Source organism: Bufo gargarizans, chromosome 1 (assembly GCF_014858855.1).
Source record: "Bufo gargarizans isolate SCDJY-AF-19 chromosome 1, ASM1485885v1, whole genome shotgun sequence".
Lineage (NCBI taxonomy): Eukaryota > Metazoa > Chordata > Amphibia > Anura > Bufonidae > Bufo > Bufo gargarizans.
In genome coordinates, this window is record NC_058080.1 from 714,180,445 (window position 1) to 714,204,096 (window position 23,652).

The 23,652-nt window shown below is 42.5% G+C and overlaps 1 protein-coding gene across 2 annotated transcripts in view; it reads right to left on the minus strand.

Annotated features, from left to right (window-relative positions):
* Positions 1-23,652, minus strand: part of ST8SIA5 (ST8 alpha-N-acetyl-neuraminide alpha-2,8-sialyltransferase 5) — an 80,738-nt gene that overhangs the window by 34,381 nt on the left and 22,705 nt on the right. For both annotated transcript variants that reach the window (XM_044292631.1, XM_044292630.1), the window contains one exon: positions 5,508-5,600. In XM_044292631.1, coding sequence (XP_044148566.1) covers positions 5,508-5,600 — 93 coding nt within the window. The remainder of the gene's footprint in view (positions 1-5,507; positions 5,601-23,652) is intronic.

Here is a 23,652-nt window from a genome sequence, read left to right on the forward strand (position 1 = left end):
TATTTATCAAGCACTTCATAAATTAGACTAGGCGTATTGGCATTATTCTTACCTCTAGTGGTTCTTCATCAGTACGACAGCTTCATACTCACTAAGTATGACACCAACAGATTATATGATCAATATCTGTCCAATCAGTTGATGTGTATAACAAAAGATCTGTTTGTGTAATAGGCCATCTGACCAACGATTGGTCATAAATCTGTCAGATATCTGTCAGATAATCTGTTGGTGCAATACAGCCAAAAGACTGGTCTAATTAGTATGTGCATGAAAATGTGGCGCAAGCGAGCTGAAATTAGGCGCACGTCTACATATTTTTGAGCCGAAATGTGGCGCAACTCACCACTCAAAACAGACGCAGAAAAGAACGCCAGCCCTGGAGAAGAACAGAAATTAGAAATCAGATGCAATATAAGGCGCACCTAGGTCGGAAAATAGGCGCAAAAGTTAGAAAACTTCTGAATTAGTCTAAAAATATCTAAATAGGCGAAGGAGGCGCAAATTTTCAGTAGTAAATGCAAAAAAAAAAAAATAAGACTGTCTAGAACAGCATTTTTACGCCACTATGGTAAATGTGCCCCAATGGGTCCGCAAAAAACAAAAACAGATGCAACACGGATATCACACAGATGTTATCTGTATTTGTCGGATCCTTGTTTTGCAGACCGCAAAATACATACGGTCGTGTGCATGAGGCATAAGTCGGCCGTGCACATGAGAGAACTGTTGGTTTGCTCGGCTCGGCCTTGCATGCACATGCTATGAATGGAAGAGAGGAGACAGCGGCTGCCAGACACCTCTGATGGCGGGTTATCTCCAAGGAGAACCAAAGGATCGGGCATGCCGATTTCCAACATACCAGGCCCTTCTCTTCCCTGAGATCAGTTGATTCAGCCAACATACAGTTGTAGCAAGAGGCAAACATACCATCGGCGTAGCGTGCCTAACCTTCATTTGGCTTCTGCTACAACTGTACCTCTATGATAAAGGAACACTACCATCTGAAAGGGTTTTTTTTTTTTTTTTTTTGTGGCTCACTGATTGTTCCCGATTGTTATTTTTTTTTACTTAAAGGGGATGTCCGGGTTCAGAGCTGAACCCGGACATACCCATAATTTCACCCAGGCAGCCCCCTGACAAGAGCATCGGAGCATTTCATTCTCCGATGCTCTCCCTTGCCCCTAGCTGGATAGTGCAGCGCTTAAGCCTGCCCATCAGTATCAGTGAAGTCACCGGGCTCACTGATGGGCAGAAGCCTCCGCCTGTCAGCCCCATAGAGAGCCCGGTACGTCACCGGAACGCCAGAAAATGCCTTTGCCCTGTGCGATTCAGCACAGGGCAAAGGAGAGCATCGGAGCATGAACTGCTCTGATGCTCAAGTCAGGGGGGCTGCCGGGGTGAAATTTGGGACATGTCCGAGTTCAGCTCTGAACCCGGACAACCTCTTTAATGTTCATAGAAAACTTTATATTTTTTAAAATTTGTGGCCGTTTCCTCATTTCGACAGTACTATGCCATTTAAAATGTAATATGAAAAACGCTAAAATGCTGTCCTCCTGTAGCAATCAGCGCAGAGACTCCCATATAGATAGAAAATCCCTTGTTAGTTTACTGCTGCTGTAAAGCGAGGATATTATCTGAAGGGTAATCTTTATGATAATAGTAGGTGTAGAATTAGGATTACAGTAGACAGCTCTATTGTTCTCTTCATAGGCCTAGATACAGATGCCTGCAGAAGAGCATTTCATCGATTAGTGTAATATGTGACGCTCTAATTGATTGACTACAGGAGGGCTCTCACTGAGTACAGGAGGGCTCTCACTAATCTCAATGAGTTAAGAAACACAGGAAGTTAAAAGAGCCAGGGCAGGAAGTAGAATACATGGAGTGACTTAAAAAAAAAACAACTAGTATTTTTTTTTTTTTGTTTAACAAAAAATAAAAATAAAAAAGCAATAATAATAATAATAATACATAAAATATCCACATATAGGTTGTTAATATGATGGAAATGTGCCTTTAAGGACCTATTCTCCATCCTCATATCAGATGCAAGTACTGTTTTACCCGCAAGTTTTGGATGCTGATACGATAGGGATTAATCTGGGATTAATTCCTTAATCAGGGATTAAGAATACATCATACAAGGAATCAAATAGATTTACAATAATTAAAATGGATTATTTTGACACCAAAGATTACGAAGGTACAAAGAAATTATTAGGCCTTCCCATAAAATAATGGATCCCACTGCCCACCACTTCTGTACTGTTCTATTTCTTAATATACAGGGAGTGCAGAATTATTAGGCAAGTTGTATTTTTGAGGATTAATTTTATTATTGAACAACAACCATGTTCTCAATGAACCCAAAAAACTCATTAATATCAAAGCTGAATATTTTTGGAAGTAGTTTTTAGTTTGTTTTTAGTTTTAGCTATTTTAGGGGGATATCTGTGTGTGCAGGTGACTATTACTGTGCATAATTATTAGGCAACTTAACAAAAAACAAATATATACCCATTTCAATTATTTATTTTTACCAGTGAAACCAATATAACATCTCAACATTCACAAATATACATTTCTGACATTCAAAAACAAAACAAAAACAAATCAGTGACCAATATAGCCACCCTTCTTTGCAAGGAGACTCAAAAGCCTTCCATCCATGGATTTTGTCAGTGTTTTGATCTGTTCACCATCAACATTGCGTGCAGCAGCAACCACAGCCTCCCAGACACTGTTCAGAGAGGTGTACTGTTTTCCCTCCTTGTAAATCTCACATTTGATGATGGACCACAGGTTCTCAATGGGGTTCAGATCAGGTGAACAAGGAGGCCATGTCATTAGATTTTCTTCTTTTATACCCTTTCTTGCCAGCCACGCTGTGGAGTACTTGGACGCGTGTGATGGAGCATTGTCCTGCATGAAAATCATGTTTTTCTTGAAGGATGCAGACTTCTTCCTGTACCACTGCTTGAAGAAGGTGTCTTCCAGAAACTGGCAGTAGGACTGGGAGTTGAGCTTGACTCCATCCTCAACCCGAAAAGGCCCCACAAGCTCATCTTTGATGATACCAGCCCAAACCAGTACTCCACCTCCACCTTGCTGGCGTCTGAGTCGGACTGGAGCTCTCTGCCGTTTACCAATCCAGCCACAGGCCCATCCATCTGGCCCATCAAGACTCACTCTCATTTCATCAGTCCATAAAACCTTAGAAAAATCAGTCTTGAGATATTTCTTGGCCCAGTCTTGACGTTTCAGCTTGTGTGTCTTGTTCAGTGCTGGTCGTCTTTCAGCCTTTCTTACCTTGGCCATGTCTCTGAGTATTGCACACCTTGTGCTTTTGGGCACTCCAGTGATGTTGCAGCTCTGAAATATGGCCAAACTGGTGGCAAGTGGCATCTTGGCAGCTGCACGCTTGACTTTTCTCAGTTCATGGGCAGTTATTTTGCGCCTTGGTTTTTCCACACGCTTCTTGCGACCCTGTTGACTATTTTGAATGAAACGCTTGATTGTTCGATGATCACGCTTCAGAAGCTTTGCAATTTTAAGAGTGCTGCATCTCTCTGCAAGATATCTCACTATTTTTGACTTTTCTGAGCCTGTCAAGTCCTTCTTTTGACCCATTTTGCCAAAGGAAAGGAAGTTGCCTACTAATTATGCACACCTGATATAGGGTGTTGATGTCATTAGACCACACCCCTTCTCATTACAGAGATGCACATCACCTAATATGCTTAATTGGTAGTAGGCTTTCGAGCCTATACAGCTTGGAGTAAGACAACATGCATAAAGAGGATGATGTGGTCAAAATACTCATTTGCCTAATAATTCTGCACTCCCTGTATCTGTAATGGTGATCTCATGATTATCTGACTTGATAAATGATATAATTCTGACTATCTGCAGCCACCACTAGAGGGAGCTAATTGCATATGGACTCATTCAAATAGTACTAAACTCAATGCATGATGTATAAATCTGTATGTAGTAAACTCCCCCTAGTGGTAGCTATAAATACCAACTATAAGCAGGAAAAGGAGTTCAGTGCTGGACCCTCTGCTGGTTCAGCTGCACAGGGACCCAGCATGTGAGGGGGCCCATACAGCTTGGACTGTCCACTGGTGAGTGGGGCCCCCTTCCTGAACTTCAGACTGAAAGATAATGTGCTGTTCAGTGGCTGATTCATAGGAGGGTTGACAGGTTTTAGTGTAATCAGCACTCCTGGTCAGTAAGGCTGTGACAAAAAAACACAGCACTTTGCCGTGATTTTCTCGAAAATAGGACCTTGTGGACCCAGCCTTACTGACCAGGGTGCTGATTGGTCTAAAACCTGTCACTCAAAAGTGCTGACAGGATCTCCTCCAATGAGCCAGCTCTGCTAATCAGTGAGGAGACAGAGCCCTGCTACTGAGAGGGGGAGGAGCCTGAGCCTGCTACTGAGAGAGGGAGGAGCCTGAGCCTGCTACTGGGAGGGGGAGGAGCCTGAGCCTGCTACTGAGAGGGGGAGGAGCCTGAGCCTGCTACTGAGAGGGGGAGGAGCCTGAGCCTGCTACTGAGAGGGGAGGACCCTGGCTGAGGACACCATAAACAGCAATACAGAGACAGGAGGTGAGGAAGGGATCTGTATGTAATGTAGTGTCAAATAGTTCCTGCATAGTATGTGACAATGTGTGTGTGAAGGTGCCTGCATGTGTACAAGTGTGTATGTGAGAGTGCCTGCATGTGTACAAGTGTGAATGTGAGTGCCTGCATATGTGACAGTGTGTGTATGTGCGAGTGCCTGCATGTGTACAAGTGTGTATGTGACAGTGCCTGCATGTGTACAAGTGTGTATGTGACAGTGCCTGCATGTGTACAAGTGTGTATGTGACAGTGCCTGCATGTGTACAAGTGTGTATGTGACAGTGCCTGCATGTGTACAAGTGTCTATGTGAGAGTGCCTGCATGTGTACAAGTGTCTATGTGAGAGTGCCTGCATGTGTACAAGTGTCTATGTGAGAGTGCCTGCATATGTGACAGTGTGTGTATGTGAGAGTGCCTGCATGTGTACAAGTGTGTATGTGAGAGTGCCTGCATGTGTACGAGTGTGTATATGACAGTGCCTGCATGTATGACAGTGTGTATGTGAGAGTGCCTGCATGTGTACGAGTGTGTATGTGAGAGTGCCTGCAAGTATGACAGTGTGTGTATGTGAGAGTGCCTGCATGTGTACGAGTGTGTATGTGAGAGTGCCTGCATATGTGACAGTGTGTATGTGAGAGTGCCTGCATGTGTACAAGTGTGTATGTGAGAGTGCCTGCATGTGTACAAGTGTGTATGTAAGAGTGCCTGCATGTGTACGAGTGTGTATGTGAGAGTGCCTGCAAGTATGACAGTGTGTGTATGTGAGAGTGCCTGCATATGTGACAGTGTGTATATGTGCCCCAGCCCATAGCAATATCGCCTATTGAACATATATTTAATATATCACATGTGGAGGATTTTTCGATACTCACATGGAGAGAACCTTCACGTTGATGATGTCCCGCCTCAACTCCAAGCATTTTGTAGAGTTGAAATCCATAGGACCTTCATAAAACTCGAAATACCTGAATTAGAAAACAGAAAGATATCACATGTGCAGAAATAACACGGGCTCTACAGGATGGTATAACATTCAGTGCATCATAGAATAGGTACAGATTATTAAATACACAATCAAGGAGCTCATGTTATAGATTTGTCCAGCTAATGTGGAGTTCTATGGAAACTGTATGCATGGAGCTCCCCCTAGTGGTCACAGTAAGCAGACACATTTGTATAATTTCATTCTATGGGTGGGATAAGGGAAGCAGGGGATTTGGTTATCTGTAACAGATAAAGGAGCTCCATCTTCTATTACGTGACTAAATTAGTGAGGTCATAATAGTGTTTCATGTACACTTAACCCTTCATTGCACTAGAACATCACATATAATACCAATTCTCTGTGCTGAAGCTCAAGGAATATTAGGTGTTAACCCTACACTGAACCTGGGGACTTAGATATAGATTAAAGGGGATGTGCATTTTAGAAAAGCTATTTTTTATACTCTATTAGGGCATTCGGGGGGGTCCTCTGGTCAGGATCAGATACAAAAGAAGTGGAGATCAGATACAAAGAATGCTTCGCACTGTGGAGGACCTGTCCTGTCCTGCATTACACAGACAACCCATTGATTTGAATGGATAATTTTTAATACTTCATTTCTCCTGTGGAGGCACTGCAGGGAAACGAAACACTTCCAGGTTCCCCCACAGATTACAGCTGATCACTGGAGGTCCCAGCAAGGGAAACACTTTGGAATCAGCTTATTGTCAATGGAAACTTCTAACAAATAGGGATTGTCCAAAGTGGAGAACCCCTTTGACCATAGCCACCACAAAATATCATGGAGGTAGAGCATAGGCTATATAATTTGAGGTATTGGAGAAATGAATGGGGAGATCTCTGAATCTATCTGAGGTACAGGGCTGGTTTTAAGTTTCTTAGAAAGAGATTGTCATGTACTATATGGTGTGTGTTTTTTATTTTTTTTACATTACTCATGGGATAACCCATTTAAATAATTAGGTCGTTTTGTGCATGTTCTTAGTTTCCATAAAGCTGGGTGAGGATACGTCCATCATCACTGCTCCCATAGGACTTATAACCCAGCTTTCTGGTTAAAAGCCTCCTAGTTATGCCCTCTTTCCTGCATCACAATATAAAAGGGTAAATGATGGCCGCAAAAATCTCTAGTCTAGGTCAGTCTTTCAGCTGCCATTCCAACCAAATTGATTTACACAGTATTCCACCGTTCTGTGTTATATCTATTTCCAGATAGGTGACAACCAGTAGAGATATTATAGAAAGGGTTTTACAGCAGCATCGGTTCCATAGTCAGAATATCGCTGCAGCAGTGACTTGTCATTCTGACATGGGACTTTTGCAGCCAATCACTGCCCAAAGCTATGATGTTAGTCACCCCAGGAGGTAAAATGTTTTTTGAGGAATGTAGTCACATTTGTCATATATATATATGTATACACTCAGCAAGTAGATCGCAGTGCTGGAAAATGACCGTGTAAATGGCAGAGGGACCTCACTTTGCTCGCTTCCTGGGATGTGTGTTATCACTTTCCCACAGAGTACAGCTCTTGGAGCTCATATGTCACACATGTCCCCCAGCAGACACGACTGTCCCAGGCTACTTATAGCAAGGAGACATTAATAGGATGGATATTATCCCCACAGCTATGTTAATTATTTCCTCTTCATCCTGATCCGTATATTCCATACTTGTGGTGTGAATGTGAATGTCAACGCCAACTAGACATTGCCTGGCCAGCGTTGGCATTATAACAGTCAAAGCCTCTATGGTCATACATTCACCCACACTGCTGCAATCATTTTCATAATACGTCAGTAGAAGAATATTCCTTATTAAAGGGATGTCAACAACAATTCTTAATACATTAATATATAATATATATTTAGGATATATCTCTGAAACAGAGCTCCAAATCTCCCTCCTGTGCGTCACACAGCCAAGAGGCTGAATGACAAGGTTCTGGCTGCCTGCCTGGATGCAAATCACACCAGATCAAGAAAATGTCAGTACATGGAAATATGAAGGTTGCCCTTCGCTGACAGCAAGCAGAGACTTTGAAAATGGTGACACAATTAATTAAAACACAAAGTATATTATAAAGTTGTGACATGTTTCGTTATATAATAGTTAAACCCCTCTGTGTTCTATAGAGGGTGTGCCCACAATCTCTGGGGCGGTCACACGTGTACTGAGCGGTGAGTATAGTATTATGTGGCCATGCCCCCCCCCCACCCCATTCACATTCTGCATCAATATTATTGGCATGTAATATCACTGACACGTCAGCTGTGCAGGGATAGCATTTCAGATCCGGTAATTATGGCCGCACTAATCACTCATCCCCTGCTCGGGTCAGGAGATGTGATTTACTATAGTAAATATAGGGGCAGACTGCCCGAGCTAACCTGGGGACCCTGCCCGCACTGAGGTCTGGGTTTGTAAACCTATAGAGATAAGATGGCCGTACACATTACGAGAACACTGCCTGAGCCCCAGGAATCCAGCAGGACCAATTGGTCATCTAATGTTTACGGGGGGTATCCCAATTCCATCCACCCCCCATCCCCATTAGCAGATTTCAGGGGAATGAAGGATCAGGCATATAGAATTTTAACATGCCCGATCCTTTCCTTGCACAGGAGATAAGCCGCCACCAGAGGTGTCTGCCAGCGGTGGATTCTCCGCTCCTTTTTGAAAACACCTGGAACCAGGAATGCAACCGGGGAGTCAGGAGATATTACATCCTTTACAGTCATTATCTTGAGTGAATGAATCTTGTAGATAGACAGACAGACAGATAGATATTAGATAGACACGACAGGCAGTAGGTAGATATGAGAAAGATAGACATGATAAGAGATAGATAGATAATAGATAGATAGATAGATAGATATTAGATAGATAGATAATAGATAGATATTAGATAGATAGATAGATAATAGATAGATATTAGATAGATGATAGATAGGAGATAAATATTAGACAGATAGATACTGCAGATAGATATGAGTCATCATAATTAGGGATACATAATGCATCCGTTATGCAGCCCATAGACTACTATTATGACGGAATGAATAACGGTCTGTCTCTAAAGGTATACCGTTATGAATCCCGTCATAGAACCGCGTTATGGTCCGTGGTAATGGAATCCATACTGCAATTCAGCATATACCCGAACTTCAAAACTTGAAGTTCGCTCATCCCTAATCATAATTTTTGAAAAAAGAAAAACTTCTAAAACCAAGCAATGCCAGCAATAAAGGCTTTGCCCACATATCTGTGAACTGACTGCCAGTCGTTACCACCCCAGCTCTCCACCTACCTGTATCCAGAATTAGGCCTCACGTACATCGCCGTAATCTCCATCCGTGTGCTATCCATATTTTTTGCAATCGCACACGGACCCATTCATGTCTGTCCGCATCCACATGTCCATTCCGCAAATTAAACAATACGTCCTGTTCTTGTCCATATTGCAGACAAAAATAGTCATTTCTAGTGATGGGAATGAGAAAAACGTGGACTGCACACGGAAGGAAGATAAGTAGTTTGCGGATTGAAATAAGCAGACGGTCGCGTGCATGAAGCCCTAAAGGGGTTTACAGGATTAGACAAAACATGACCGCTTTCCTCCGAAAACAGCGCCCCACCTGTCCATGGGTTGCGTCTGCTCCTGCAGCTCACCTCTATTAAAGTGAACTGAGCTGCAATACCTCACACAAACTGTGGACCGTCGCGGCGCTGTTTTTGGAAGAAAAGCATGCTTTTCTAGTCTTCGTCCCACACCTACTCTCTTCCCCATATTGCTAAGCCTTTCTAAACTTAATCAAGCTATGAGACCTACGTTCTTCCCAGTTGGGGAGGACGCCTTTTTTGGCACCACTTAATGAAATCATCAACAAATACTATGACCAGGGGATAGCTCTTCAGAGTAGCCACCCCAGTAATCTCACCGTTCTATGGCACACAATGGGAGTTATACTTAAAAAAAAAAAAAAAAAGCCAACGGATTTGTATTAAGAAAAGAAAGCACCAACTTGTCAGGTTGTCACATAGCGAATGCAAATCTATGCAAGACCCATTTCTCCTGGTGGTGCCCGGGGTACAGTCACAAGGGGTTAACCAGCTTTGGTGCAGACGAGTAGAAGGAATAGGGGGATTATATAATGATAGCATTCAGCTTTCAGCTGTGCTCTCTCCAGTGGAGCGTACGCTCCGGCAGATTCGAAAACCTGCGGCATTCCTGCCAGATGATCTCGCCATGGATGGGATGTCTGCTTAATGACCCCTGATCAATGCCCCCATAACTGCGCTCTCCGGGAGAACATCACAGAGCCCCCGTCTCTTCAGCTCCACTTGCTGTGAGACACTTTGCTCTTATGATATTACACATGGTGACATGACAGGACTGGTGATGAGACCCTACACAAAACACAGGGGGCGAAACAAAAAGACACAAGGGAGGGCTGCAAATGAAAGTGGTTATCCCATGTAAAGCATTACGATGCACTGAATAGGGAATTGCAAATAAGGTATAATAACTACAGTAATGTAATAAAAATATTATTTGATTTTTTACACTCTGCTAGCGCCCCCTGCTGTTTAGCCTTTTGGTCCACATCCTACTGCATTCAGAGGTGGACGGACATGCTCAGTAGCTTCCCTCTTCTCTCCTTGGTCTCAGTGCTGGTGTAGTGATATCAAGGAGAAGCAGGTGATGCGGCCCAGACATATGGCATTCATCTTCCTACTTCTAAATTCATAGAAGTATATAGCTCTATCTCTCCTTAGACAGTGGAGTCGCTACATACTATACAAGAGCTAATTGTATTTCATTTTTGGGAGAAATACATGCTTTATGAGCTGCTGCCCACCCACACAGAGGGAAGAAAGTCCTCCAGATTGGGGACAATTCCTTAAAGTGTAGCTGTCATATTTTTTTACTTGCTAGTTTATTGGAGCTAGGCATGTATACCTGAGTAAGTCTGTCAATGATTGTCAAAAGATCTGTAATTACAGTACCTTATAATAACAGCTTTCATTAATATCCCCTGGTCCTTTCCACTGCTCCCTTAAAAGACTGTTGCTATGGCTTTTCTGTCTTCCCTTTAGTGTAAACAGAAGACAGAGGGGCGGTCCTTCACACTGCATGCCTGCATTAGGCTTCAGAGTGAGGAGGCGTGTCTCTCAGTAATCCAATCTGATTGGCTGGAAGGAAGTTGCTGGCTAAAGCAAGTGTGTATGGAAAGTGAGGGAAGGCAGTTTTAGCCGCAGAGAACTGGCAGAGGAGCCATCTTGAGAAGATCCTCATAATGCAGCGTTCAAAACGGCTGTAACTAAGGGAAAAGCTCAAGAAAACAATGGTACATGAAGAAACTAACGATTGCTTTATGCAGAATTCTGCAGCAGCAGTAACATATGCTAAAATACTTTTTTTTATTTTTATGAAAACATGACAGCTACACTTTAAGTTTATCCATATTATAAATTTACACCAAGGACCACCAGTTCCACCTTCCACAATAACATACGCATTGTTCTGAATGTAAATGTAAAATATGCTTGAGATAAGTAGCTGCCAAGTAGCTCAGGTGCCGCTTATCACCTTAAAAATAATAGGGCTGGACAGAATAATCCATTCTCTCAGATCCTTCACACACTGGAGGGGATTTATCAGTAATGTAATAAGATGTATGAATTCAAGGGGTTATCCAGCAATATATAATGGTGACCTATCCTCATATGACCGGAATTACCATCCCCCACCACATCAGCCAGCATCTCCGTGCGGTGAAACGCATATGTGCGCTCCACACAACATGCACCACTTCCGGCCAGGTTACCGGAATCACCAAGCGCCACACTTCCGCCCTGTGAGACGCATACGTGCGTTCCACACAGCGCACAATTTCCCGTCATGTGACCACTTACACCGGCCAGCATGGTATTTAAATAGCGTCCCAGAACTAACACATCGTTGCATCCAGCGCCCAGGCAGAACCCATACTCTTCACAGGTAACTAACCACCCCTACTCCTTCTCTCACAGGTTGCCATTATGATGTCATTTCTCCTGACTATGTTGATCAACTATGCGGCCACAGCAATATCATGGGATATCTCCATGCCTGCCAACTCCTATATGCAGATCATACCATATGAGCTATTGTCTACAGTATTCCTTTATATACATATGACAACCGATTTATGTAGTAACCTTTCTGCTCCTCCCCTATCAGCTTTAATGTCATCAGCATGTGGTTAATCGTCTATGCCAACCACACAAACAATCATGGAGTCCAATATATACAATTGTAACTAGTAAACCTCCGCAAACATTGCCACATTCTATGCTAATACCAAGTGTGGTGGTCATAGACGACGTAACCACATTCTAAACTATATCTTCAGGGAATCCCAATAGAATCATGTTTTGCCTTGCATATACTTATACAATCATGTCTATTAATTTTGTTATGTGATTTTTTTTACGTAATTTTCCATATTCTATGTAGGTATCATGTGTTGACAGTAAGTACAAATTTTGCCATTTTTTACGTCGACATAGAATCATGTTTTCCTTGCATATATTAATGTTTATGAATATGAATTTATACATGTATATATATTTTTTATATATATATGCAATCTCTGGACCCCTATTTATTCTGCTGCTATAATGCTATCAAATATCACATATTACTTTGTCCTTGTCCTATTATTCATTATGTTTATATCTATGTAATTTCATACTCTGCCATCCGTGCGAAAGTACCTTATATATATATATGTATTTGCTAATGTTCCAGATAACATGACCACTGATGAAGGTCTACCAGGACCGAAACGTCTGGTCAGAAATTAATCTGTTACCCTTTAACATATAACGGGCCTATGGATGGCATAGAAAAAATGAAAGAATAAAAATTACTTTATTTGCATAAGTTCCAGACTGAGTGCCTCAATATTTAATTATCTATCCTCAGGATAGGGCCTCTTTATCAGATCAGAGGGGGTCCGACTCCCGGCATCGCCGCCGATCAGTTGTTTCAGGGAGCCGCCGCGCGCTCACCAAAGCTCTGGTGAGTGATGCAGGCTCCCGGCAGCTCTCCAAGTACAGCGCCGTACATCATATAGTGGCTGTGCTTGGTATTGCAGCTCATCCCCATTCACTTCTATCGTGTGTAGCCTTTTTGTTTTGGAATTGAGCTATATCCGCCTCCCTTCAGGTGCACTGGGTGGGGTCCTTGTTTTAAGTTTAAATTACGCCCACTCCCAGTGTCCTGTGCGGGTTATAGCTTCTGTCTGGCTCAGAGGAAGGAAGAAAGGAAGGATTTGCTGTTCCTGCTCAGTACAAGATAAGTTGTTTTTTTTTTCTTGTGGTTGTCTGTCTAGGCTGTTAGAGAGATGCCTGCCCCCTCCAGGTCCTGAGGGAGCAGGCTGCCTCTTTCCCCCTTTCACCATCTTAGGGATTTTAGGGAATCTTCAGCCTAGGCACGAGGACAAGTTCATTCCTACCTTCAGGGTCTGAATGTGGGCATAGAAGTCTAGGGAGAGCTGGTAGGGATTTGTCAGGAGGTGACCTCTATCCCCAGCTTCTTGCCTAGACCCTTGTTTGTTTATATCCTGTGTATCTTGTATCCTGTCTGCCGTGACACCTGCCCCACGAGTCCATGCCTCGTTTAATGCATGACAATATCCTGGTGGCCTTAGAAGCAGCTGATTGACATTGTATGCTGTAATTTAATCTACCATCCACAAGGACACCCAAATCCTTCTCTATAAGTGACTCTCCCAGTGCTACATCACCTAGGACATATGAAGTACAGAGATTATTACTACCAAGATGCATAACTTAACATTTGTCCACATTGAACCTCATTTGCCAAGTTGATGCCCAATCACTCAGAGTGTTCAAGTCAGCTTGTAGTTTGTGGACATCTTCCATAGACCGTACAGTTCTACACAGCTTAGTGTCATCTGCAAAACTAGATATGGTGCTATTAATCCCGTGCTCAATATCATTAATAAATACATTAAATAATAAAGGGCCCAGCACTGAACCTTGGGGTCACCACTTATAACCTGGGACCATTCTGAATAGGAATCATTGACCACAACTCTCTGGACACGGTCCTTCAGCCAGTTTTCAATCCAATTACAAACTATACTTTCCAAGCCTATAGACCTTACTTTACCTAATAAACGTCTATGAGGGACAGTATCAAAAGCATTTGCAAAATCCAGAAACACTACATCCACAGCCGCCCCTCTGTCCAGGCTACTACTCACCTCACAACATCCACAGCCACCCCTCTGTCCAGGCTACTACTTACCTCATTACATCCACAGCCGTCCCTCTGTCCAGGCTACTATTCACCTCACTACATCCACAGCCACCCCTCTGTCCAGGCTTCTTTTCACCTCACTACATCCACAGCCGCCCCTCTGTCCAGGCTACTACTTACCTCACTACATCCACAGCCGCCCCTCTGTCTAGGCTACTGCTCACCTCCTAATAAAAACACATCAGGTTAGTCTGACAACTTTTGCCCCTGGTAAACCCATGCTGGTTATCACTTATATTATTTACAGTCACATACTCCTGAATATAGTCCCTTAAGAGTCCTTCAAACATTTTTGCCACAACAGAAGTGAAACTAACTGGTCTATAATTACCTGTGGAGGACCTTGATCCTTTTTTGAATATGGGCACCACGTTTGCCTTGCGCCAATCACTTGGCACTGTACCAGTGCCCAGACAATTCTTAAAAATTATAAATGGGGCACAGCAATGACTGAACTGAGCTCTTTAAGCACTTTTGGGTGTAATCCATCTGGGTATATTACTGGATGTACTAACAACCCCGGCTCCACAGATATCAGCTCCTTTCTCTTCTTTTGTATATACAGAGCTAAAAAAAACTATTTAGGAACTCTGCCTTTTTCTTATCTTCAGTGACTACCCCCCCCCCCCCCTTTACCATTATTTAGAGGACCTACCTGCTCAGACCTAGGTTTTTAGCATTTACATATTTAAAAAACTTTTTGGGATGTTTTGCTTTCTTTTGCTACCTGCTGTTCGTTTTGTATCTTTGCTAATTTTATCTCCTTTTTACAGATTTTATTAAGCCCTTTGTAATCATCAAACGCTACAGCTGACCCCTCAGATTTTTATTTTTTAAATGCCCTCTTTTTGTCTTTTATTGCTCTTTTTACAGTAGCAGTAAGCCATGGGGGTTTAATTTTAACTGTTTATACTTGTTACCTGAAGGGATACATTTTTTAGTGCAATTACTCATTGTGGATTTGAAGCTCTCCCATTTATCCTCTGTATTATTATGTGGCAGTAGCTGCTTCAGTCTATGCCCTGAAATGCTGCCCTCAACCAAGGGAAATTAGCCTTTTTGAAATTTAGTGTCTTTGCTCTGCCTGACAGAGTTTGTTTCTTATAGTTTAGGGGGATTATAATTATATTGTAGTCACTATTACCTAGTGTTTCTCGAAAAGTAAGGCCCTGTAACGGATCTCCTGGCACCCCGACCGGGTACCTCCGTCGATATATGCTCCTAGTGCTTTCCGAGGACTCCAAGCACTCCACTTGACACCGTACGCACTGCAGACCCCACGAACCGCCGAAGCTTGGTTGAGGTCTCACCGTCTCTTACCCACCCTGGACGTACAACAAGGCTCCAGTGGGTGAACCTCTCCTAAATCCCGAGAGCAGGAACAGGAACAGCTCTTACAAGAGCTAATAGTTATAGCCAGGGGAGTATAGCAAATCTTCAGCGTATAGCAATCCCCAGTGTCTATCAGTTACCCAAACACCAGCCTCAACTTGGTAAAGGGTAAAACAGGAACTCTTTATTTGAACACACAAGCATTGTTTTATACACATTTTCCAACAAGGTTACCACCCACAGGGTTTTGTAAAAACAGCCAATAACCACGTACAATACACTCAGACACTCCCACACAAAATCCTCCCCTCTGCCTGTGATCCAATTATCTCACACTGGGTTGATGTAATCATCACAGGCAGGAGAATACACACTGTCTGGGACGCAATTAACTAACACACTGGCATTGTCTGAGACGCAATCAACAAAATACAATTACCAAACATAATGGGCTAACTTAATCATTCACAGACAGAGAACACACATTTTTCCCAAAACACAGAGAGACAATGGAACAGACCTCACTACTCAACGTATACAATGTCCCACCCTTTTCAATACACATAGACATTTAACATCCCAAAATGGCACGAATTAGACCAGGGGTTCAAGTTAGTACAAGTCCTTTGTGAACAAAGGAAGCCTGGCTGATGAGTTAGGGCCCATAATCCTGGGGCAAGAGGCTGGTAGCCAGGCCCCTCCAAAACCCAGTGGCGAGGTTGGTTACGCCACAGGCCCCTTTCACACGGGCGAGATTTCCGCGCGGGTGCAATGCGTGAGGTGAACGCATTGCACCTGCACTGAATCCGGACCCATTCATTTCTATGGGGCTGTGCACATGAGCGGTGATTTTCACGCATCACTTGTGCATTGCGTGAAAATCGCAGCAAGCTCCTCTTTTTTTTCACGTAACGCAGGCCCCATAGAAATGAATGGGGTTGCGTGAAAATCGCAAGCATCCGCAAGCAAGTGCGGATGCGGTGCGATTTTCACGCACGGTTGCTAGGTGACGATCGGGATGGGGACCCGATCATTATTATTTTCCCTTATAACATGGTTATAAGGGAAAATAATAGCATTCTGAATACAGAATGCAAAGTACAATAGCGCTGGAGGGGGTTAAAAAAATAATAATAATATTTTAACTCACCTTAATCCACTTGTTAGCGCAGCCGGCATCTCTTCTGTCTTCATCTGTGAGGAAAAGGACCTTTGATGACGTCACTACGCTCATCACATGATCCATCACCATGGTGATGGATCATGTGAATGACCATGTGATGAGTGTAGTGACGTCATCAAAGGTCCTTTTCCTCACAAATGAAGACAGAAGAGATGCCGGCTGCGCGAACAAGTGGATGAAGGTGAGTTAAAGGGGTTCTGCACTTTCATTTCACTGATGATCTATCCTCTGGATAGATCATCAGCTTCTGATCGGCGGGGGTCCGACACCCGGGACCCCCGCCGATCAGCTGTTTGAGAAGGCAGCGGCGCTCCAGCAGCGCAGCAGCCTTCTCACTGTTTACCGCCGGGCCGCCCGCCCACTGACGTCACGACTTGTATCAACTAGAGTGGGCGCGGCTAAGTTCCATTCAATGAACAGAGCTTAGCCGTGCCCACTCTAGTTGATACAAGTCGTGACGTCAGAGGGCGGGCGGCCCGGCGGTAAACAGTGAGAAGGCAGCGGTGCTCCTGGAGCGCCGCTGCCTTCTCAAACAGCTGATCGGCGGGGGTCCCGGGTGTCGGACCCCCGCCGATCAGAAGCTGATGATCTATCCAGAGGATAGATCATTAGTTAAATGAAAGTGCAGAACCCCTTTAAAACATTTATAAAAATTTTTTAACCCCTCCAGCCCTATTTTACTATGCATTCTGTATTCAGAATAGTTATAAGGGAAAATAATACAATCTACACAACCTTGAACCCAAACCTGAACTTCTGTGAAGAAGTTCGGGTCTGGGTACCACAGTCGGTTTTTTATCACGCGCGTGTAAAACACATTGCAATCGCGCAATAAAAACTGAACAACGGAACCTACTCGCGCGGGTTTGCTGCAATTCACTGGGACGCATCCGGACCTTATCCGGACACACTATCTGGACCTTATCTGGACACACTCGTGTGAAAGAGGCCTAACATTTCCAATAAGCTCGGCATCATTAGAAATTACCAGATCCAACAGAGCATCGCCCCTAGTGGGAGCTTCTACAAACTGGCCCATATAGTGGTCCTGCAGCAAGTTGAGGAATCTTTTCCCCTTTGCGGTTGAGGCAGAACCATGACCCCAGTCAATGTCTGGGAAGTTAAAATCTCCAATTATGACCACTGTACCAGCCTGTGCCGCCCACTCTATTTGGTTATACAGCTGTGTTTCTATCTCCTCTGTGATGTTAGGGGGTCTGTAGATTACACCAAGTATTATTTTTTCAGTGTTTATATCCCTTTGAACTTCCACCCATAAGGTTTCCACATCCTCACGCACAATTGCCTCTTTCACACTTGTCTTCAGATCACTCCTCACATACAGGCACATGCCACCGCCTTTTCTTTTCACCCTATCTTTCCTAAATAGTGTAAAACCCTCAATATTTACAGCCCAGTCATGCGAAGAGTCCAACCATGTCTCAGCCACACCAACTACATCTATGTGTTCTTCTAGTACCATAGCCTCCAGCTCCCCCATTTTGCTAGCTAGACTTCTGGCATTTGTGAAAATACATTTTAAATGACTATTACCTGTAAAGTGATTATCCGGGATTTTTTGGTTACCCTGGTTAATTTTTGTATGTAACAGGTTCTTGTCACCAGCAGTTTTATTTTTTACCGTATTTGTAAAATTATCTACACCAGAGAACCGCCATGAATACACTGATAATCTTCTGCTTCCCTTCAGACAGTATATTATAAAACTGACTCCCTGCAGCCACCACTAGGGGGACATAGTGCACAGGAATTTAAACAATTACTATTGACTTTAATGAAAGCTGTAATTAATTCATTTGCACTACAATCCCCCTAGTGGCAGCTGTGGGAAAATGCATAAAATCTATGTTGGAAATAGAAGAAGCAATTCAGCGCCATTTCCCCCTGGCCCCATAGCGGGTTTGTCGTCTACCTCTATGATAGGTGAGCAACTGGTCACTACACACGTACAACTCACTCCTCTGTAACATAGGGAAGTTATGGAAACCGCTAAATACTCCTTTATATCAAGGGAATCATCAATGTCTGGCCTGCTGGGGGTACGTAACAAGAGTCCAAATACATTCTACTAGGGTTTCAAGTGGAAATGAAACCAATCCCACCGGTATAACCAAGCCATACCAAAAGCTGCCCAGATCAGAGAAGAAACCATGACTGGCCAAATACAATGTTGATCTTGCCATTTGTAGAACAGCATTGATTTGGGAAGTTGGACCCAACAGAGAAAAATGGGCATGACATGTTCTCCTTTAAAGTGAAATTTCACCCCTTATCATTAGGTCATTTGTAAGTCTAAAATGTTGTGATGATTTTTTTCTTAACATATCTTATAGCGGTCCATGTTTCTGTCGGCCTCAGCTCCATTTTGTCTGCTACAGAGAACTAAATCCTCTGGCTAGACATATATTGAACACATTACTTTCTGTCTGCTGGCAGCTACCACTAGGGGGAGCTCAGGAGAATACAGCATTCTGCATGATCATTGAGTTTAATGTAAAAACAGTGTACAGTAAGCTCCCCCTAGTGGTGGCTACAGGCAGTCAGAAAGTAATGATGTGTGCTTATATTTAGGTAGTGGATTTGGAGCGCTGTATCAGAAGAATAAAACTCTGATCACCATCAACATATATTAGGATTAATCAGTACAGAATTTTGGACCTGTATACATTTAAAAAAAATTCATTCAAGGGTAAACATTCGCCTTCAGGTGTCATTTCGTAGTAAATATAAAGAGCACAAATAATTTCTGAAAATAACAAAAAACTATATCTCCAAGGGTCTGCTGTACATTCTACTCTAGATAGTTTTGTCCCCTGCTATACGTCAGGCACTATTATTGTAATAATCTTGCACATAGGAGGCAGTATTATAGTAGTTATACTCTTGTACATAGAAGCGGTATTATAGTAGTTATATTCTTGTACATAGAAGCAGTTTTATAGTAGTTATATTCGTGTACATAGGAGGCAGTATTATAGTAGTTATATTCTTGTACATAGGAGCAGTATTATAGTAGTTATATTCTTGTACATAGGAGCAGTATTATAGTAGTTATATTCTTGTACACAGGAGGCAGTATTATAGTAGTTGTATTCTTGTACATAGGAGCAGTATTATAGTAGTTATATTCTTGTACATAGGAGCAGTATTATAGTAGATATATTCTTGTACATAGGAGCAGTATTATAGTAGTTATATTCTTGTACATAGGAGCAGTATTATAGTAGTTATATTACTGTACATAGGAGCAGTATTATATTAGTTATATTCTAGTACATAGGAGGCAGTATTATAGTAGTTATATTCTTGTACATAGGAGGCAGTATTATAGTAGTTATATTCTTGTACATAGGAGGCAGTATTATAGTAGTTATATTCTTGTACATAGGAGGCAGTATTATAGTAGTTATATTCTTGTACATAGGAGGCAGTATTATAGTAGTTATATTCTTGTACATAGGAGCAGTATTATAGTAGTTATATTCTTGTACATAGGAGCAGTATTATAGTAGTTATATTCTTGTACACAGGAGCAGTATTATAGTAGTTATATTCTTGTACATAGGAGCAGTATTATAGTAGTTATATTCTTGTACATAGGAAGCAGTATTATAGTAGTTATATTCTTGTACATAGGAGCAGTATTATAGTAGTTATATTCTTGTACATAGGAGCAGTATTATAGTAGTTATATTCTTGTACATAGGAGGCAGTATTATAGTAGTTGTATTCTTGTACATAGGAGTAGTATTATAGTAGTTATATTCTTGTACATAGGAGGCAGTATTATAGTAGTTATATTCTTGTACATTGGAGCAGTATTATAGTAGTTATATTCTTGTACATAAGAGGCAGTATTATAGTAGTTATATTCTTGTACATAGGAGCAGTATTATAGTAGTTATATTCTTGTACATAAGAGGCAGTATTATAGTAGTTATATTCTTGTACATAAGAGGCAGTATTATAGTAGTTATATTCTTGTACATAGGAGCAGTATTATAGTAGTTATATTCTTGTACATTGGAGCAGTATTATAGTAGTTATATTCTTGTACATAGGAGCAGTATTATAGTAGTTATATTCTTGTACATTGGAGCAGTATTATAGTAGTTATATTCTTGTACATAGGAGCAGTTTTATAGTAGTTTCACTGCGGGGGCTCCGATCGGAAGGAAGATAGAGCCCCATCACTTCACAGGTGCTGCGATCAGCCTTGATCGTGGCATCTGAGGGGTTAAATGGCAGGGGTGGCGCGATTGCTGCTTTCTGTCAGGGGAAGCAGCGATCGCGCCACCCCTGCCATTTAACCCCTCAGATGCCACGATCAAGGCTGATCGCAGCACCTGTGAAGTGATGGGGCTCCATCTTCCTTCCGATCGGAGCCCCCGCAGTGAAATCGTGGGGCTCTGATTGGTTGCCATGGCTGCCTGGACGCTGCTAAAGCGATCTAGGCCTGCTATGGCTTTCTCCATACTGAGCTATGCACGAGGCATAGCGCTGAATGGAGAGTGTAAAAATCCTATTTACCGTAATAGATCTCTATTATGGTGAATAGGAGAGGGGATCAAAAGATCCCATGTACGAGGCCTGTATGGGGGCTAATTGTTGTAAACAAAAGTTAAATAAAGTAAAAAAAAACACCAATATATTAAAAGTTTGAATCACCCCCCTTTCCCAATTTTACATATAAAAATACATAAACAATAAAAAAAATAAACATATTGGGTATCGTCGCGTCCAAAAAAGTCTGAACTATTAAAATATTTTTTTAAAGATTCTTGTGCGGTGAACACAGTAACAGAATTATTTTTTTAAAACACGTGATTTGCCATTTTTTTTTCATTTTGTCCCCCCCCCCAAATGTAATAACGGTGATCAAAAATACTACAAAAAATGGCATCAATGAAAACTACAGTTTATTGTGCAAAAAACAAGCCCTTATAAAGCTCTGTAGACCGCAATATAAAAAAGTTATGGCTGTCAGAATATAGCGATGCAATTTTTTTTAGATTTTTCTAAAGGTTTTAATTTTTTTTTAAGTAGTAAAACAAAAAAAAACTGTTCAAGTTTGGTATCGCCGCATTCGTATTGAGCCGCAGAATAAGAATATCTGGTCAGTTTTAGTGCATAGTAAACACTGTGATGTCAAAACCCCAAAAACCTTGGTGGAATTCTTTTTCTTTTTTTCAATTTTGCCACACCAATTTTTTCCCCCCTTTTTTCTAATACAAGACATGGTAAATTAAATGGTGGCATTAAAAAATGCATCTCGTCCCGCAAAAAATAAGCACTCACATAGCTATGTGAACGGAAAAATAAAAAAGTTATGGCTTTTGGAACATGAGGACGAAAAATCTAAAATGTAAAAATGAAAATAGGCCTGGTCTTCAAGGGGTTAATACTGGCCCTCACAATGCCCACTGTATCTGCTTGCCGACCCTTTTTTTTAACACCAGGAAGAAGCCCAAAAAGGAAGAAGATGAAAGAAAGAGCTATATATGAATGGTATGGAGCACAATAACAAGTCGAGGTGTTCCTCTCGCTTGTCAAGGTGTTTGGACGACATAAGGAACAGCTGTGATACATTTTACACTCCCTATTATTAGACGCAGCATAATCCACCCGGAATTGTCTCCAGCTCGGTGTGCAGAGAAGTCACACTGGCACTGTCGGGGGATGGGCAGATGGCATCATGGTAGGTGGAAAGTCACCACCAGGGCTGAAGTTTGCTGACAGATAGAACAGCGCTAGCAGAAAAAGTTAATATATAACTAAAATGGGACAATTTTAAAGGAAAGAATCATCGGAAATTTCCAAATTATCATCTTTTATTATAAAATGTATTATTTAAATTTGTTTGCTAATTTTTTTGGTACTATCTACATTAGTTCATTACAGATGCCATAAAAACATACCCACCCTGGCGCACTATCCTAACAATACAGGAAGGAAGTGTGCCTCGAATATGTCAACCTCAGTGAGCTGGACAGGGAATATAGAAAAAGAGCAAACAGCAGGTGGCGCTATACAGATAGATTCCATTCAATAACTCAGAGGCTATACTAAATTTTAAATTACATGCAATTACAAAATAATTTAAATCCAGGGGCTGGTTCGAAAAATGTGGAATATTTTTCATGAGACAACCCCTTTAAGAGTCAGGGGTCAGCACTACTATAAGGGGGGACATAACTACTGTGTGGGGGCACTAAAGGGGCATAACTACTGAGTTGTGGCATTAAGGGGCATTCTACTGTGTGGGGGCCCTAAGGGCCATAACTACTGTGTGGGGGCACTAAGAGGCATTGTACTGTGTGGGGGCACTAAGGAACATTGTACTGTGTGGGGGCCCTAAGGGCCATAACTACTGTGTGGGGGCACTAAGGGGCATAACTACTGTGTGGGGGCACTAAGGGGCATAACTACTGTGTGGGGGCACTAAGGGGCATAACTACTGTGTGGGGGCACTAAGGGACATTGTACTGTGTGGGGACACTAAGGGGCATAACTACTGTGTGGGGGAACTAAGGGGCATTGTACTGTGTGGGGGCCCTAAGGGACATTGTACTGTGTGGGGACACTAAGGGGCATAACTACTGTGTGGGGGAACTAAGGGGCATTGTACTGTGTGGGGGCACTAAGGGGCATTCTACTGTGTGGGGCACTAAGGGGGTATAACTACTGAGTTGTGGCACTAAGGGGCATTCTACTGTGTGGGGGCACTAAGAGGCATAACTACTGTGTGGGGGCACTAAGGGGCATAACTACTGTGTGGGGGCACTAAGGGGCATTCTAGTGTGTGGCGGCACTAAAGGATAATTCTACTGTGTGGGAGCAATAAGGGGGCATAACTACAGAGTTGTGGCATTAAGAGGCTTTCAATTCTGTGGGGGCACTAAGGGGGTATAACAACTGAGTTGTGGCACTAAGGGGCATTGTACTGTGTGAGGGTACTAAGGGGCATTCTACTGTGTGAGGCACTAAGGGGGTATAACTACTGAGTTGTGACACTGAGGGGCTTTCTACTGTGTGGGGGCCCTAAGGGGCATAACATAACTACTGTGTGGGGGCCCTAAGGGGCATAACTACTGTGTGGGGGCACTAAGGTGCATAACTACTGTGTAGGGCCACTAAGGGGC